The sequence below is a fragment of the Periplaneta americana genome, chromosome 9 (genome assembly GCF_040183065.1).
Source record: "Periplaneta americana isolate PAMFEO1 chromosome 9, P.americana_PAMFEO1_priV1, whole genome shotgun sequence".
Lineage (NCBI taxonomy): Eukaryota > Metazoa > Arthropoda > Insecta > Blattodea > Blattidae > Periplaneta > Periplaneta americana.
In genome coordinates this window covers 42,983,249-43,000,781 of record NC_091125.1, presented here as the reverse complement: position 1 = coordinate 43,000,781, position 17,533 = coordinate 42,983,249, and the positions used below count along the sequence as shown (strand labels likewise).

The 17,533-nt window shown below is 35.5% G+C and overlaps 1 protein-coding gene across 2 annotated transcripts in view; it reads right to left on the bottom strand.

The window, feature by feature from the left end:
• The window catches only part of LOC138705864 (transcription factor HES-1-like), a 109,740-nt gene that overhangs the window by 22,733 nt on the left and 69,474 nt on the right, over positions 1 to 17,533 (bottom strand). The window contains exons 2-4 of one of the 2 annotated variants that reach the window (XM_069834552.1): positions 15,444 to 15,539; positions 2,951 to 3,085; positions 867 to 1,125 (exon numbers count right to left, since the gene is read on the bottom strand). In XM_069834552.1, the coding sequence (XP_069690653.1) occupies positions 867 to 1,125; positions 2,951 to 3,085; positions 15,444 to 15,539 (490 nt within the window). The remainder of the gene's footprint in view (positions 1 to 866; positions 1,126 to 2,950; positions 3,086 to 15,443; positions 15,540 to 17,533) is intronic. The other variant, XM_069834553.1, reaches the window with a different exon arrangement.

The window sequence follows — 17,533 nt, the reverse complement described above, 5'->3', positions numbered from 1 at the left end:
TTAAGACGCTAACAAACAAACAAACATTCTGATGGGGGCAGATTAAAAAGTTACATATTTTTTTTCACCATGTTAATAATGTCAAAAGAAGTGCTTATACAAATTTTGGCCGCTCGACCGCAATTAAGAGACCGTCCAGAAAGTGATTTTCCCTGGGGCCGTTTATAGAAAAAAAACACAATTGAATGAAAAGATTTATTGAAACAGATACAGCAATTGTTGCGCTATTTGTCAACATAAACCCCACTGGAATTGAGACATTTGTCATACAATGGGATCAATTTTTGTATCCTTAGGTCGTAGAAGTCAGCAGCCTTGGATCGGAACCAGCGTTTGACAGCCGTCTGCACCTCTCTCTCGATCCCATGATAATATGACAAAATTTAATGTCTCAATTCCAGTGAAAATATGTTGAAAAATAACTCAACAATTGCTGTGTCTATTTCAGTAAATTTTTCTAATGAAATCGTGTTTTCTTTCTGTTAACGGCCCCTGGCGAACTTATCTTTTTACGACCCTCGTAATTGCGGTCGAGTGGCCAAAATTTGTATAACCACTTTTGACTTTATTAACATGGTGAAAGAAAACAAACATTTTTATCTGCCCCCATCAGAATGTTTGCTTGTAAGCAGTAAAATACGTAAAATAATGCAGCCGAAGTTAACAGTGGATAACTGAAACCGCGGATACAAATTCCGCGGATAAGATGGAATTACTATAGCAAGAACCGAGCAAAGACAATCTCATTGGACGAAACAAACTAAATCATTTGCTTTGTCGTCGCGAGTTCGTCAATCGACAAGAGACACCCGCTTTCATACAACAACCCAACACGCACACAATAAACAACGTTGCTTGTTAATTACCGTGGTTGTGGCTGTTGTTGTTCTCGTCGCCGCCCATGGTGGTGCTGCTGTCGGGTCTCGCCTCGCTGTCCGCCTCCGCCTTAACGAGAGCCGCGTCTTTGTTGCTCTCCGGGGACGCCGCCAGCCCGAAGTCGAGGTCTAGCTCAGCCACGCAGGTGTCGAGGTGTCGCAGCAGACGCTGCTTGATGGTGGGGTCGAGGGCGGGAGTCGGCGCGCCAGGCGTCAGTGCCAGGTCAGACGACTCCAAAAACCGGCTCACCTGCGAATCGAGCACAGGGCGGCTGTGGGACAGGTTTCTTGAGTACTACTGCTTGTTTTACAAATTTTACAAGACAAACATTTATGCTAGAGAAAAGATAAGAGATATAATCAAGAAAGTAGATTTATTTTACTCAGTCGATATTATAGATCCTCACATCCGGCTTGTAAGATAAGTGCATCCCCAATTCCTGAACTCGCTGTTTGTAAAGTATGGAAAGCGAGGAATGATCGCGAAGTTAACTTGAATTTGAGGAAGAAACTATGATATGCCTGTGTGTGTCCGGTTAAGGCTGGTTCACAATAAACCGGGAACGGAAACGAGAACGAGAACGGAAATTGTTAAAATAAATGTATTTAAATGTGAGCATTCACAATTAACTCTCACGTTATCGTTCCCGGGCTCAGGCAAGCTTCTCGTTAATTGTGAATGCTCACATTTAAATACATTTATTTTAACAATATTTCCGTTCTCGTTCTCGTTGTCGTTTCCGTTCCCGTTTATTGTGAACCAGCCTTTAGCAGCATCTCGTCACCTTGCAACTCGATTCGACAACAGAGTGACATTGTGTACAACCTGTTAACAGTAGGTCTACTTGAAATTTTTGCATGTTATGCAGTCACTTTTTTATTTTATTTTATTTAGAGTCACTTTAAATGTGAAGTCATACCACGACTATATGTTGCGAATGAAACATAGGATTTCCATTGCCATGTAGTGGCCATATCTGAGAATTATCCATCATCAGGCTGGTGAAACAGTATCTACGTCATTAACTCTATAGTGGAAATGGGAACCAATCACCACTTGCCTTTGAAGTAACTATTGTTTTGCTAGTTATTTTACGATTAAGGAAAACACTAGAAACTCCGATCACGTTGGCCGACTATGAGATTTGGATCCGGGATCTCCAGAATACGAGTCCAATTAATTTCATCAGTTACAGATCTACAGGTTGCAGACAAAATCTGAATTCTGCAGATTTCTTTCATGGACTCAGTTTATTTATTGCAAAAAGAATACGTATTCACTGATGTTTTTCTTAAAATACATTGTTAGCACTTGTTTGTAGTTTTGTACAGTAGTGGCAAAAAAAAAAACCGGACCGACCCTTGTAGCTGATTTTAGAGCCTTGTTCACTCCAGAGCACAATAGACAGGTAACTAAGACTTTCGCGGTACGAATCCTGCCTGGGAAGAAAATTTTTTTTTTGTTCCTTATTCAAATTTATTCCCAATACTTTTCGATTGCAGCGATATTTTACTAGTAATTAACTTATTATTCCTAGAACATGAATTTTACCAGCTATCGAAAAGTATTGAGGAATAAATTTGAATAAGGAACAAAAAAAAGTTTCCTTCTCAGGCAGGATTCGAACCACGAAAGTCTTAGTTACCAGTCTATCGTGCTCTGGAGTGAACAAGGCTCTGAAATCAGCTACAAGGGTCGGTCCGATTGTTTTTGCCACTTCTGTACTAAATTTAAATATTCTAACATAGGCTATTGTAACATATTTCTTGCGAACTTCAACGTCAGTGCTTACATAATTTTAGTACGTAAAAAATAGTTATAAATTAATTTGTTAATAATTATATTCATAAAAAGGAACATTTCTTCATACACACAGAGGGGATAACAAATATCTTTTGTATCGCATTAAATTTCTATTTTTGTATAGTCCGAAAAGTAATTTCTGAGCTACTAGGATATTTCACATAAAGAAAGTAGAACAAATATATATATAAAGCTCAGTAATAATAATAATAATAATAATAATAATAGTAATAATAATAATAATAATAATAATAATAATATTTTTAATTACCTCTCTCGTGCATTCCTGGAATCCCGCTCTGTACTTGTTCAGGACAGCCGAACCCAAAGCTCTTTGTCGCTGTAGATGTCGAACTGTTAGCTCCAGGATATCTGCCTTCTCCAGCTTGGAATGTTTCGTATTCTGCTGTAACATTGTGTTAAACCACTAATGTTACTAAGCCTGATCGCTAAAATTAATTAAGTTATTGCTTATTTCTCTTCAGGAGATGAGAAAATATGTTTTCGAAGTTTGTATATCTCTTGTCGTATTCTAAGGAATAAAAAAATATATGAATAAAAACCAAATTCAGTCATACAAAAACTGTGCAGAAATAATATGTATTTAAAGTGTAATATGCCTTGTTAAAAAGCTATTTGCCAAATGGGGAAAGCCATATTATTTTGAAAAGTGTAATATGTGAACTAGATGAGAAATCTGACCTATTCCGAGGCATTAAATGCGATCAAAAATGTGAGCATTACATCAATTAGTGTAACTGAAATGAAACTGAGAATAAGATAGAGGAATAAGTGGTGAAGTGTAAAGGAGAAGATGAATAGAATAAAACAGTGTGAAGAAAAGTAATAAAAGTAGTGAGGCTAATACGAGTTAGAAATAGTAAGTAAATATTTGGGCCTATTTCATGTAAAAGAGAGAAAAAGAATATGGGAAGTCGAGGAAGTAGAAAGTGAGTAAAAGTAGGGAGAGTGATCCAATAAACTGAAAAAGTGATAAATGAATTGAACAAGTAATAGCAAGGAAGCATTACAAACATTCGAACACTGAAACAATAAATGAGAAAAATAACATAATACGGTAATATAGATGAGAAAGTAGAAAATTAGTGAATATTAGTCAGAGATAAGATGGTTGAAGATAAACAGAAAATTAGGGATAATAGTAATGAAAAATGGCAATGATAGTAGAGATGGATGAGTAGATTGTAGCCGAGAATGTTTGTAAACATGAGTAAGGTAGACTGTATTACATAATATTCGGGAATGGGATTAAGGGAAGGTAAAGAAGGGGAAGAATTTAAAGTACTGTACCTATATCAGAACGGAAGGAGAAAGAAAATAGACTGAAATGAGGTTTAAGTTTATGTAAATGGAAGATATGGGAAGATATAGATGATAGGAGAAATATATTAGGATATATTATGATTGAATGAATCAAGTGTAATGGTGGACAGTATACAGAAATGTGAGGGAAACCACTACCAGAAAGTGATATGATTATAATAAATATGAAATGAATATTATTTTGAAATGACAAATGTGGACATAACAAATTATTTTCTTCGGGGCAAATTTCTTAGTAATCAACCACATTCTAACCGTACTATGAAATACAGTAGAGAACAATTACATAATTACACTGCATTACTCTCAGGTAAACACGACTTCCCATGGAAAGATTACTGTTGTCAGTGAAACTGCACAGAGCACTGTCGCAAATGTTCTAAGTATGTTCCATTTACTTGAAGACAGTGTCTCACTTGACCCTGATACCATTCTATCACTCTTAAAAGTGTTGCTTGTGCAATGTGTTTGGTAATATGGGTGATCCTTAGTTTCAATTCCTCTTTAGATGCAGACCGTGTCTGAAAAACATGCTTTATCACATATTCCCATAGAAAAAGGGTTTTCTTTCGACCAATATCGTGCATTTTGTGTATGGGCATACCCATCCATAAAGAACAGGCATTGGTCACTGAATAAAACCATGCTGACGGAAGGCTTGGTCAATACGCAAACGCAGCATTATCTAGTTTCCATAAGCTGGCCTCTTCCGTGTAGACTGTGTGTGTGCGTGCGAGTGTGTATGTGTGAGTGAGTGAGTGAGTGAGTGAGTGTGTGTGTGTGTGGGTGCGTGCGTGTATATTTATGCATGTGTGTATGTAGGCTGTATAGTTCTTTTCGAAGGTAGGTTATGTTTAAAATTAAGAGAACGTAATATTATGCGATAACATTGTACATAAAATTCACAATAAATTAACAAAAACTCGTGCATAAGAGCATAACGGGCTCTAATTAATTAGATGAAATGGACAGATCTAATTAATTAGAGCCCATATAAATTAATATTAGAAAAATCCGCTAGTAAATCCCATTTAAAAGGAAATCAGTGTAATTTCATAGGTATAGCACTTTCTACTCTAGTTATCCTTTATACTCAATAAGACTTTTGTTTCAACGTCTTAACTGTTGTAATTGCATTTATATAATGTTATGACCAGACATCGGATTCTAGGGCAAATGCCTATTTTGTTTCTTTAGGAGAAAAGTAAAAATAATTATTAATATTTGTGTTTCATGGAAATTGAAAGGTATTCAAAGAGTTTTATAGTGCCCTAAATGCCCTAAAACGGTTATTAGAGCCTAATTTGTTAATATTCGCCTAAAAATGCCTAACTCACTGTAAAGTTTCGCATTTTACTCTTACTTTTTATAATTTATACATGCATTCACTACGAAATTTAAGGCATTTAAAAAGTGGAAAGTTTGCTTCACACCGGCCATGAAACCATTGATAAAGAAACAAAATGTTTTGAATCTCACGACACTCGCAATAGATTTCACCGAATTTAACATGTTTGGAGGCATAAATGCCGACAAAGAACCAACCTTAGTTTTGAAGCAGGCAACAATCACAACATATGCTGCTCCGATTAGCTGTACTGCCCTTCAGAGTGTCATAAAATCACAATTTTTGGAGAAAGAGCGTTTTTGAAATATTTATGAAAAATCGTAAAACTGCGAATTAGTAGGGTAAACCGTTACAAAATATTTAAAAGAATGGCCCTCCTAGTGTTAACACTACCAGGAAATGCAACAATAAGTGGAACTTTGTATTTTTGTCCAATTGAATCTCAATAACAACGGTTCATTTGAATGCTCGTTAACAGTTGCTCTTTTCCTCACCTTATTTGTGTTGAGAAGTTTTGAGCGGTAGGACGTTTTCCTGTGAAGTTTAACGCGATAATGCCGAAAAATATAAGTGCAAAATCTACATTGATCCGGCAATGGCTAACAGAATATTCAGAATTCACTTATGATGGAAAAATAATATTCTGCAAGATTTGTAGCAAACAGGTATGTAACAATAGTTGAAATATATAAATTCTATTAATTTTAATGAGTAGGCCTATACTATTTATACATTGACTGAGCTATCCTGAGGTATAATTCTTTTTAAGACCACTACACTTTAACCTTTTAAATTCCGATAGTTAAAGTATTTGCAGGTCATTAAAATTTTGATTGTTCGAACCCACTAACTTTGTGATAGAAATACGACAATACAACAATTAGGATTTTATTTTAATTCAGTTTACTTTACATTTTTAGATTTCGCAAGAAAAGAAGTGCCACCTAAAGCAGCATGTGCAAGGAGCGGCTCATAAGGCTAAAGCTCAGCAGAAAAATCAACTACAACAAACTTTACTAACACAGCCTACTTCATCCAATCTCAGCAGCAATTTCTATGCTGATTTAACCAGAGCGTTTGTTGCTGCTAACATTCCCTGGAATGCAATTGAAAATCTGGTTTTAAGACAGTTTTTACAAAAATACTGCAAACAAAATATCCCATCTGAGTCGACCCTAAGAAAAAATTACTTAGACAGAATATACAATGAAACTTTAGCTTCCATTCGGGAGGATATAGGTGATTCTTACATATGGGTCTCTGTGGATGAAACCTCAGATCCTATGAATAGGTATATAGCAAATATGGTAGTAGGAAAACTTAGTCCTGATGGACCTTCGATTCCACACCTCGTATGTGTTAAGGAACTTTCGAAAGTGAATAGCCAAGCCATTGCTTATTTTGTAAATAAAAGCCTACAGTTTTTATACTCAGGTAATATAGACGATTCTAAAGTTCTGTTGTTTTGTACTGATGCTGCCTCATACATGGTTGCTGCAGCTCCACTTCTTAAAACATTTTATCCTAACCTCACGCATGTAACCTGTCTAGCACATGGCCTTCACAGGGTTTCTGAAACAATCCGGAATGAATTTCCTCTTGTCAATTCGTTTATTTCTAACACAAAAAATGTTTTTGTAAAGCCCCATCCAGGATTTCAATATTCAGAGAGAACTTTCCAGATATCCCACTCCCACCTCAGCCGGTTGTTACACGATGGGGAACCTGGATTCAGTCAGTGGTGTATTATTCTAAGTATTTTAAAGAAGTGGTCACAGTTATTGATAAATTACCTGAAACTGATAGTGCAGCGTGTGTGAAAGCAGTGAAAGATTGTCTGAATGACTCACGAGTGAAAAACGATATTGTCTACATAACATCAAACTTTTCTTTCATACCTGCAAGCATTGAACAATTAGAACGTGAAAAACAATCTCTTTGTAGCCAAATAGCAATAGTAAAGGAAGCTCAAGTGAACATACATTCTGCTTTGGGCGAAACTGGGAAAAAAGTTAAAAATAAGTGGAACAACGTATTAAATAAGAATGTAGGATTTTCATTGTTGGAAAAAGTATCAAGAGTGATATCGAGGGAAAGTGTAAATGTTCCAGTAAGTATTGATGTTTCTATTGTACCTAATTTAAAATTTGCGCCTCTCACATCAGTTTCGGTTGAAAGAAGTTTTTCTGCTTTCAAAATGATTCTCAGTGACAAAAGGCAAAGGTTAACTGTGGAGAATTTAGAAAAAATTCTGGTGGTGTACTGTGCAGATAATTATAATAAAGTCTGAGCATGGAACTGAATTTCAATAACTTAAAATGAGTAATCTTGATATCAATAATCATTATTTCATTAGTTTCAATATATTAAATTTGTGCAGCTCTGTTTATAAATATAATATAGTATTCTTTTTTAATGTTTAAACATACTTTTTTGTGCGTATTTTAATATATAACTAAAAATTTCAGTGAAAGAAATAAGTATGATACCTTGATGTGCCTAAAATGCCTATTTTCATTAAAATAGAGCCTAATTTTACTAATTTTGAGCTTATTTTAGGCGCCTAAAACTGCAATTTTTAGTGCCTAAAAATCCGATGTCTAGTTATGACTAAGGCTGCCACTTTCTGGAAGTGAGGTATACTGCTGCCGCGTCTGTAGTTACGTGCTAACGGTCTGGCCTTCAATTCAGGTGGCACTGGTTCGATCCCCGGCCAGGTCGTGATCAAATTTGTGGTTGACTTTGCAGAGAGTTTTTCTCGGGCACTCCCGTTTCCCTCTATCATTCCACCAACACTCTCCACCTTCCCCCTATTTCATCTATCATCCGCAATAGTAGGATTGTCCACCTGTCAGAGTCGGATTCACGAATGTCACCCAGGCCACTTGTCGGATTTGGACAATCATCGTATATAAGGGCGCATAATGAGTCAAATCATGCCTAAGTGTACAGATCCATCCTGAGTCCAATCCACGTAAAAGCCAAGCCAAGAGATACACTGCACACCTACTATATCTTATTACAAGCAGTTCGCGTGGTCTGAGAAGTGTGACTAAAAGCTCGTGAACCCAACAGAAAGATACAATACAACAAATAAAATGAAATTACCTTTTTATATAATCAGACTTGTAATATTTACATATTTACAAATAAATTAAATTTATTCGTACAATAAAACATAATATACGTCAATATACGGTGCGTTCAACTATTCCCTCCACAACGAACTGCCATGCCGGCTTGTAAGGACGATACACCTTTATCTTTCTTCCATTCTCACCCTTGTAGATCTAGACTAGACTCAGCTTGGACAAGCGAAAATGAACCGTAAGAAGTACAGTTGGCCTGCGGAGGGATTAGTTTAACGCACCGTATTGTAAAATATATTCCACATATTTACATATTTATAAACATATATACGGTACACTAACACATGGAGTAAATTCGACATATACAGTAAGTTAAGCCTATTGTACATACTCAACGTCAGAAGACGTGGTAATAACAAAATTGAAAAAAGGAATATCAAATTTATCTAGTTCAAGTGCAGTCAAATTTTTCTCCGTATTTGGCCCTTCAAGTTCATCTCTTCTACATACTGTAAACCAGAAAATCCTACATTTTTTGAAACACATTTTCAGTTCTTCTTTCACTGCTGCACTTGCCTCACATGAGTTTCAGTAATGGTTTCGGACAAATCATCGACATTATGAAGAGCTTTAACAATTTCCAGGTTTCCCGATTCAAACATTGTGATTCCTCTTGCTACATGTTTGAAATATCTTTCAGTTGTTAGCAAATCTTGAAAGAGTTGGTTCGATATGAGGCAATTTCGCCTCACTAATCGAACAAATGTCTTCAGTATTGAGAGCGTTTATTACGTCCACGATTGCATGAAAATATCTTCTAACCTTGTTCCCCATCGAACTATCACCTACCCTGGAGGTAAAGGTAGGCCTAAATCTGGTGTCACTTCCCGAAATATTGACAACCTAGAAGGAACTTCTAAAAAGAAAAAATCTTTTTTTGACAACTAACTAGATGCAATTAGCACAATAAGCCTAAGGATGCAGTGCGTCCGGAGAAATAACGGGCCTAATGTGGAAGAAAAAAACTAGATGCAATCGCCTTTTACTGAATACTTACTCTATGCTTAGAATCAGTTCAGTTGCTGTCGTATATGTTCAGTAGCTATACTATGGAAATATAACTTTAATCCTGTGTTATGGTACAGAAAGTGTCAGCCTTAGTTATGGCCAGGCACCGCATTTTCGTTCCCAAACGTACAGCGGATCGAGCAGTTTCTTCTGGTACATCTACTACGTCATGTCGATGCAAAACATAGCTCATTAGCCATGGATGCACAAGCAGGGTAGTATCACAGTCTAGTATATACAATCACGAAGCTCAATACGTAGTAAATGTGCATCCATAGATAGTTGCTAACCACTAGGATCGCTAATATCGCCTCATTATAGACAATGCGAAATAGTACCGGCACAGTCTATTGTTCCTAGCACCCTCACAACTCAAGCTTCGTGACTGTATATACTAGACTGTGGCAGTATTGTAAGCAGGTACGCATAAACTATGAATCATAGTACAATACAGGCGCTCCATCGTCAATGTTGTATGTAAAACACTAAGTTACAACTACATTGTGATCTGATTCTAATACTAAGTTGCATTTTCACTCAGACTTTTGTGTTAATATTATTTTAATTTATCAATCTATGTTATTGTATTTCATTTTGATCTGTATTTTGTATATATTATGTAAAATGTAAATATTGTTAATTTGTATAATTAATTTTTGTTATTACAATTGTGTCACTGTAACGTCTTGTGACGTACGAAGAATATTTTCTTAGCTTAAATAAATGTTTACTGACAGTTATGGTAAAAGATATGAATTTCATAATCTCAGAATATATACTTTTGTTTACCGTAATGGAGCTGATTTTGTTAAATTAATTAATTGTTTATATTTTACTTATACAGTATATACAGTTAATGTGTACCATGTTTACTATTATATTCTATAATATATATTATATATACTAGTTCAGTATTATCATCGATCTAATTATATTTCCTGTCATATGTAGCACTCATATTTTGTAGAGCGCTAGTTTCGCAATATTAGTGCGTTTATGTGGTTAAAAAGTAGCTGGATAGATAAGTTGTCAATTTAGTAGCAATCCCACTCTCAGTTGTCATGCTCCAATCCCACTCTCAGTTGTCATGCTCCATTATTATTATTATTATTATTATTATTATTATTATTATTATCATTATTATTATTATTATTATTATTATTATTATTATTATTATTACTTACAAATGGCTTTTAAGGAACCCGAAGATTCATTGCCTCCCTCACACAAGCCCGCCATCGGTCCCTATCCTGTGCAAGATTAATCCAGTCTCTATCATCATATCCCACCTCCCTCAAATTATTATTATTATTATTATTATTATTATTATTATTATTATGTACCGAACTAGGCTTTACCTTTCGTAGCGTCCTGACATAAGCATTTAAGGTTAGAGTTTGAACCCTGAAACTCCAGGATATACTAACCGATAACTTCCCTAACTTAACTCACACATGTAAGGTCAATTAAACAGTGTTCATGGGTTAGATAATAAACATGCAATATATATATATATATATATATATATATATATATATATATATATAACAAATAACACAGTTGTAGGAACACTTTACAAATGATGATAATTAAGATTGGTAAAATTCAGACATGTTTCGGAGGGTGCCCCTCCATCTTCAGTGACAATACCACGACGCTGGTTCAGGTGTTCGACCGCGATGTATCGTGGTTTAAAGGATATGGATGGAGGGGAACCCTCCGAAACATGTCTGAATTTTACCAATCTTAATTATCATCATTTGTAGTGTTCATACAACTGTGTTATACATATATATTGTATTGTTTATTCCCTAACTTGTTTGGGAACGAAAATGCGCTGCCAGGTTATGACTTTAGATAATAACCCGCGTCCACTTTCATTCAGAATATTGACTAAGGACGCCTTGCGCTCTTTCTATATAAGAGCATTAATATAAATTTTAGTAATAAATAGTTTCATTGCTACAAATATAAAGTTTTTTCGAGTGACATTGATCAAAGGGCAGTACCTGTTTCTAGCGGACAATACTTGGTTATTTTTAATTTTCCGAAAAAGTTGTTTAGTATGGTTACTTTTAAGGCAGCTGTGTATCATAGTATACACATTCTGGATTGAACACGATGCAGTTTAATTTTATTTTGTCATTACTAGACATCGGATTTTTAGGCACTAAAAATTGCAGTTTTAGGCGCCTAAAATAAGCTCAAAATTAGTAAAATTAGGCTCTATTTTAATGAAAATAGGCATTTTAGGCACATCAAGGTATCATACTTATTTCTTTCACTGAAATTTTTAGTTATATATTAAAATACGCACAAAAAAGTATGTTTAAACATTAAAAAAGAATACTATATTATATTTATAAACAGAGCTGCACAAATTTAATATATTGAAACTAATGAAATAATGATTATTGATATCAAGATTACTCATTTTAAGTTATTGAAATTCAGTTCCATGCTCACTTCCAGAAAGTGGCAGCCTTAGTCATAACTAGACATCGGATTTTTAGGCACTAAAAATTGCAGTTTTAGGCGCCTAAAATAAGCTCAAAATTTGTAAAATTAGCCTCTATTTTAATGAAAATAGGCATTTTAGGCACATCAAGGTATCATACTTATTTCTTTCACTGAAATGTTTAGTTATATATTAAAATACGCACAAAAAAGTATGTTTAAACATTAAAAAAGAATACTATATTATATTTATAAACAGAGCTGCACAAATTTAATATATTGAAACTAATGAAATAATGATTATTGATATCAAGATTACTCATTTTAAGTTATTGAAATTCAGTTCCATGCTCAGACTTTATTATAATTATCTGCACAGTACACCACCAGAATTTTTTCTAAATTCTCCACAGTTAACCTTTGCCTTTTGTCACTGAGAATCATTTTGAAAGCAGAAAAACTTCTTTCAACCGAAACTGATGTGAGAGGCGCAAATTTTAAATTAGGTACAATAGAAACATCAATACTTACTGGAACATTTACACTTTCCCTCGATATCACTCTTGATACTTTTTCCAACAATGAAAATCCTACATTCTTATTTAATACGTTGTTCCACTTATTTTTAACTTTTTTCCCAGTTTCGCCCAAAGCAGAATGTATGTTCACTTGAGCTTCCTTTACTATTGCTATTTGGCTACAAAGAGATTGTTTTTCACGTTCTAATTGTTCAATGCTTGCAGGTATGAAAGAAAAGTTTGATGTTATGTAGGCAATATCGTTTTTCACTCGTGAGTCATTCAGACAATCTTTCACTGCTTTCACACACGCTGCACTATCAGTATCAGGTAATTTATCAATAACTGTGACCACTTCTTTAAAATACTTAGAGTAATACACCACTGACTGAATCCAGGTTCCCCATCGTGTAACAACCGGCTGAGGTGGGAGTGGGATATCTGGAAAGTTCTCTCTGAATATTGAAATCCTGGATGGGGCTTTACAAAAACATTTTTTTTGTGTTAGAAATAAACGAATTGACAAGAGGAAATTCATTCCGGATTGTTTCAGAAACCCTGTGAAGGCCATGTGCTAGACAGGTTACATGCGTGAGGTTAGGATAAAATGTTTTAAGAAGTGGAGCTGCAGCAACCATGTATGAGGCAGCATCAGTACAAAACAACAGAACTTTAGAATCGTCTATATTACCTGAGTATAAAAACTGTAGGCTTTTATTTACAAAATAAGCAATGGCTTGGCTATTCACTTTCGAAAGTTCCTTAACACATACGAGGTGTGGAATCGAAGGTCCATCAGGACTAAGTTTTCCTACTACCATATTTGCTATATACCTATTCATAGGATCTGAGGTTTCATCCACAGAGACTCATATGTAAGAATCACCTATATCCTCCCGAATGGAAGCTAAAGTTTCATTGTATATTCTGTCTAAGTAATTTTTTCTTAGGGTCGACTCAGATGGGATATTTTGTTTGCAGTATTTTTGTAAAAACTGTCTTAAAACCAGATTTTCAACTGCATTCCAGGGAATGTTAGCAGCAACAAACGCTCTGGTTAAATCAGCATAGAAATTGCTGCTGAGATTGGATGAAGTAGGCTGTGTTATAGTAAAGTTTGTTGCAGTTGATTTTTCTGCTGAGCTTTAGCCTTATGAGCCGCTCCTTGCACATGCTGCTTTAGGTGGCACTTCTTTTCTTGCGAAATCTAAAAATGTAAAGTAAACTGAATTAAAATAAAATCCTAATTGTTGTATTGTCGTATTTCTATCACAAAGTTAGTGGGTTCGAACAATCAAAATTTTAATGACCTGCAAATACTTTAACTATCGGAATTTAAAAGGTTAAAGTGTAGTGGTCTTAAAAAGAATTATACCTCAGGATAGCTCAGTCAATGTATAAATATTATAGGCCTACTCATTAAAATTAATAGAATTTATATATTTCAACTATTGTTACATACCTGTTTGCTACAAATCTTGCAGAATATTATTTTTCCATCATAAGTGAATTCTGAATATTCTGTTAGCCATTGCCGGATCAATGTAGATTTTGCACTTATATTTTTCGGCATTATCGCGTTAAACTTCACAGGAAAACGTCCTACCGCTCAAAACTTCTCAACACAAATAAGGTGAGGAAAAGAGCAACTGTTAACGAGCATTCAAATGAACCGTTGTTATTGAGATTCAATTGGACAAAAATACAAAGTTCCACTTATTGTTGCATTTCCTGGTAGTGTTAACACTAGGAGGGCCATTCTTTTAAATATTTTGTAACGGTTTACCCTACTAATTCGCAGTTTTACGATTTTTCATAAATATTTCAAAAACGCTCTTTCTCCAAAAATTGTGATTTTATGACACTCTGAAGGGCAGTACAGCTAATCGGAGCAGCACATGTTGTGATTGTTGCCTGCTTCAAAACTAAGGTTGGTTCTTTGTCGGCATTTATGCCTCCAAACATGTTAAATTCGGTGAAATCTATTGCGAGTGTCGTGAGATTCAAAACATTTTGTTTCTTTATCAATGGTTTCATGGCCGGTGTGAAGCAAACTTTCCACTTTTTAAATGCCTTAAATTTCGTAGTGAATGCATGTATAAATTATAAAAAGTAAGAGTAAAATGCGAAACTTTACAGTGAGTTAGGCATTTTTAGGCGAATATTAACAAATTAGGCTCTAATAACCGTTTTAGGGCATTTTAGGGCACTATAAAACTCTTTGAATACCTTTCAATTTCCATGAAACACAAATATTAATAATTATTTTTACTTTTCTCCTAAAGAAACAAAATAGGCATTTGCCCTAGAATCCGATGTCTGGTCATTACATAATCTAAAAGTTTTCTGTAATACCTATTATACTTACACGATTTGCACTAAGTGTAATTATAAAATTAAAATAATAACACAAATTCTATATTACAGGTAGGCCTATTTTAAGTATGTGAACGTGAACCACAGTAGCTATAATATCAGTATTTGGGAACATGGTATGCTCATTTTATATTTTATTTATTTATTTATTTATTTATTTATTTATTTATGGTTTGTAAATTGTAAATACAAGTTCTTACGCTCAAAACCTCCCTTGCTATTCGTAAATTTAGAGTATTACTATTAAATTTATTGATCTGCTTCCTAAGTGTGAAAATACACCACTGTGGATTGGTTAAGGATGTAACAGATGAAATATAGATGTTTATAATAAATTATATCAAATTTCGACAATTGCTGGTCTGGAAAACGAGCACTGCTATCGTTTTGCATGTCAGCTCGTGTTCCTTCGGAAGGAAATATGGCTAAAAATAAAGGAGTTGTTCAGTTTTAAGTCGGAGGCAACTACAAAGAAGAGTTTATATGGACGACACTGCAAAGCAATGAAAATTACCTGACTTCGAATAATTGAAGGAACTCAAAGATGCAAATATTGCCGCTTACCTCGAGTCTGGCCGAGTCCAGAATGAGGGTCTTGAGCACGGCCAGAGATTGGTTGATCCTCGCGCGTCTGCGCTTCTCCATTAGGGGCTTGTTGGCCTGCAAGACAGAGCGACAACAATATAGAGGCTGAATGGAAGAAGTGTTCGCCCTAACAAGATTTGCCGAGGCTTTGCTTTCAGACCTGTTCCGCGAAAATAAAAATATAGGCCTAGGCGGCACTTTTATTGACACATTCCCGAATTTAATTTCCTGAATCTTATTTCCTAGCACATTGGAGATATATTAGTGTCTCGGGTTTCTCTTTGTCTTTCTTTTGAAAAACGTCACGCAACATTTTTAATCGGTTATTTAACGACGCTGTATCACAACGTAACTGATGATAGCGAGGTCGTATTTGGCGAGATAAGGTTGAGAATTCACAATGGAACTATCTGATAATTGCCTTACAGATCGGGAAATTCTCGTAAAAAGTAATCGACAGGTGCATAGCTTTACTATGCAGTATATCTTCACGTAGAACTACATGTGGGTGGGATCATCTGTCGAAAGGTGCAAAGCTTTACTATTCTGCACATGTTTACGTAGAATTACGTGTGGGTTGTGCGAGAAATTATTTATTGAGTGACAAATCTGGAATTCTACAGATTCATTGGAATCATACACGACAAGTATGATACGTACAGTATGTGGTGGCTCACCCCAAGCCATCCAAATTTCTTAAGACCATGTCGATGCAAGACCCGCCGAATGTCGTAGGTGTCGTTGTCGAAGATGAACCTCAAACTAGGGTGACCAGACGTCCTCTTTTATCCGGACATGTCCTCCCTTTTAGGCTTTTGTCCGGGGGCCGGGTGGATTAAAAAAAATAAATGTCCTCCTTTTCGTAACTTGTATGCCTGATATTTTGAAATTATCTGATTTGACGTCTTTTTAAAGAATTTTTCCTGTAGTTGGCAGCAGCATCGACGGAATATACTCTTTGCCAACGATTATAACTCTCTTTGCTCCTCCTTGTTATGATCATTGCTCAGAGGTAGCTAGTAAATCGAGAAATCGAAGTCCGAATGTAACTCTAAATAGATATTTTCTGTCCTCTTTAATAATTATACTTTCCTTGATTTTCACATGTAGCTACATAATAATAATAATAATAATAATAATAATAATAATAATAATAATAATAATAATAATAATCATCATCATCATCTGTGGCGCTACAGCCCATGGAGGGCCCAGACCGACCAGCCGGCTGCTGACCTCACGTCCACATGCTGAAGCAGAGGTGGACAATCATCCAACCAGAATGGAGGTAACGTGTGGTTAGCACGATGATCCCCCCAGCCGTTATAGCTGGCTTTCGCAACCAGATTTCGCTACCTATCGTAGCTCCCCAAGTGCATCACGATGCTGGGTGGGCACCGGTCCCATACACTGGCTGAAATTTCATGAGAAAATTTCTTCCCCCTTGAGAACTCGAACCAGCGCGCATTCCGTAACGCGAGTCTTAAGCCGGATGCCTTAGACCACGACGCCACGGCGCAGGACCATATGTAGCTACATAACTGTAAAATCATTATCAAGTTTTTTCATAATTATTTTGTAATAAAATATATATTAACATACTTTTAAATATGATATAAGCTTTAAATGTGTACTGTAAATATTTTGTAATAAAATAGGTACTGACGTAATTTAAAGTATAATATAGACCACAGCCTAAATCTAAGTACATATTTTCTGCCCTCTTTTTTCGAACAATGTCCTCCTTTCTAAAGCTTGTGTCCTCTTTTTTATCTTTGTGAATCTGGTCACCCTACCTCAAACCAATTTGTCGCGTACGAAGTCAAGGAAGGCAGCGTTCTCGCTCCTGTATAAATCATGTAGAAATCGTCGACAAGCACGATGGGGATGCCGTGGGAATGAAAAGAGAACAAGGGGAATACGAGGAGTGTAAGAGGAATACAAGGAGAAAACGGGGACGACAAAGATAACGAGGAGATGACAAAGAGAACAAAAAGAATACAAAAGGAATATAAGAACAAGAGGAATAAAAGGCGAGCAAACCATTACGTCATATAGCACGAGAGGGG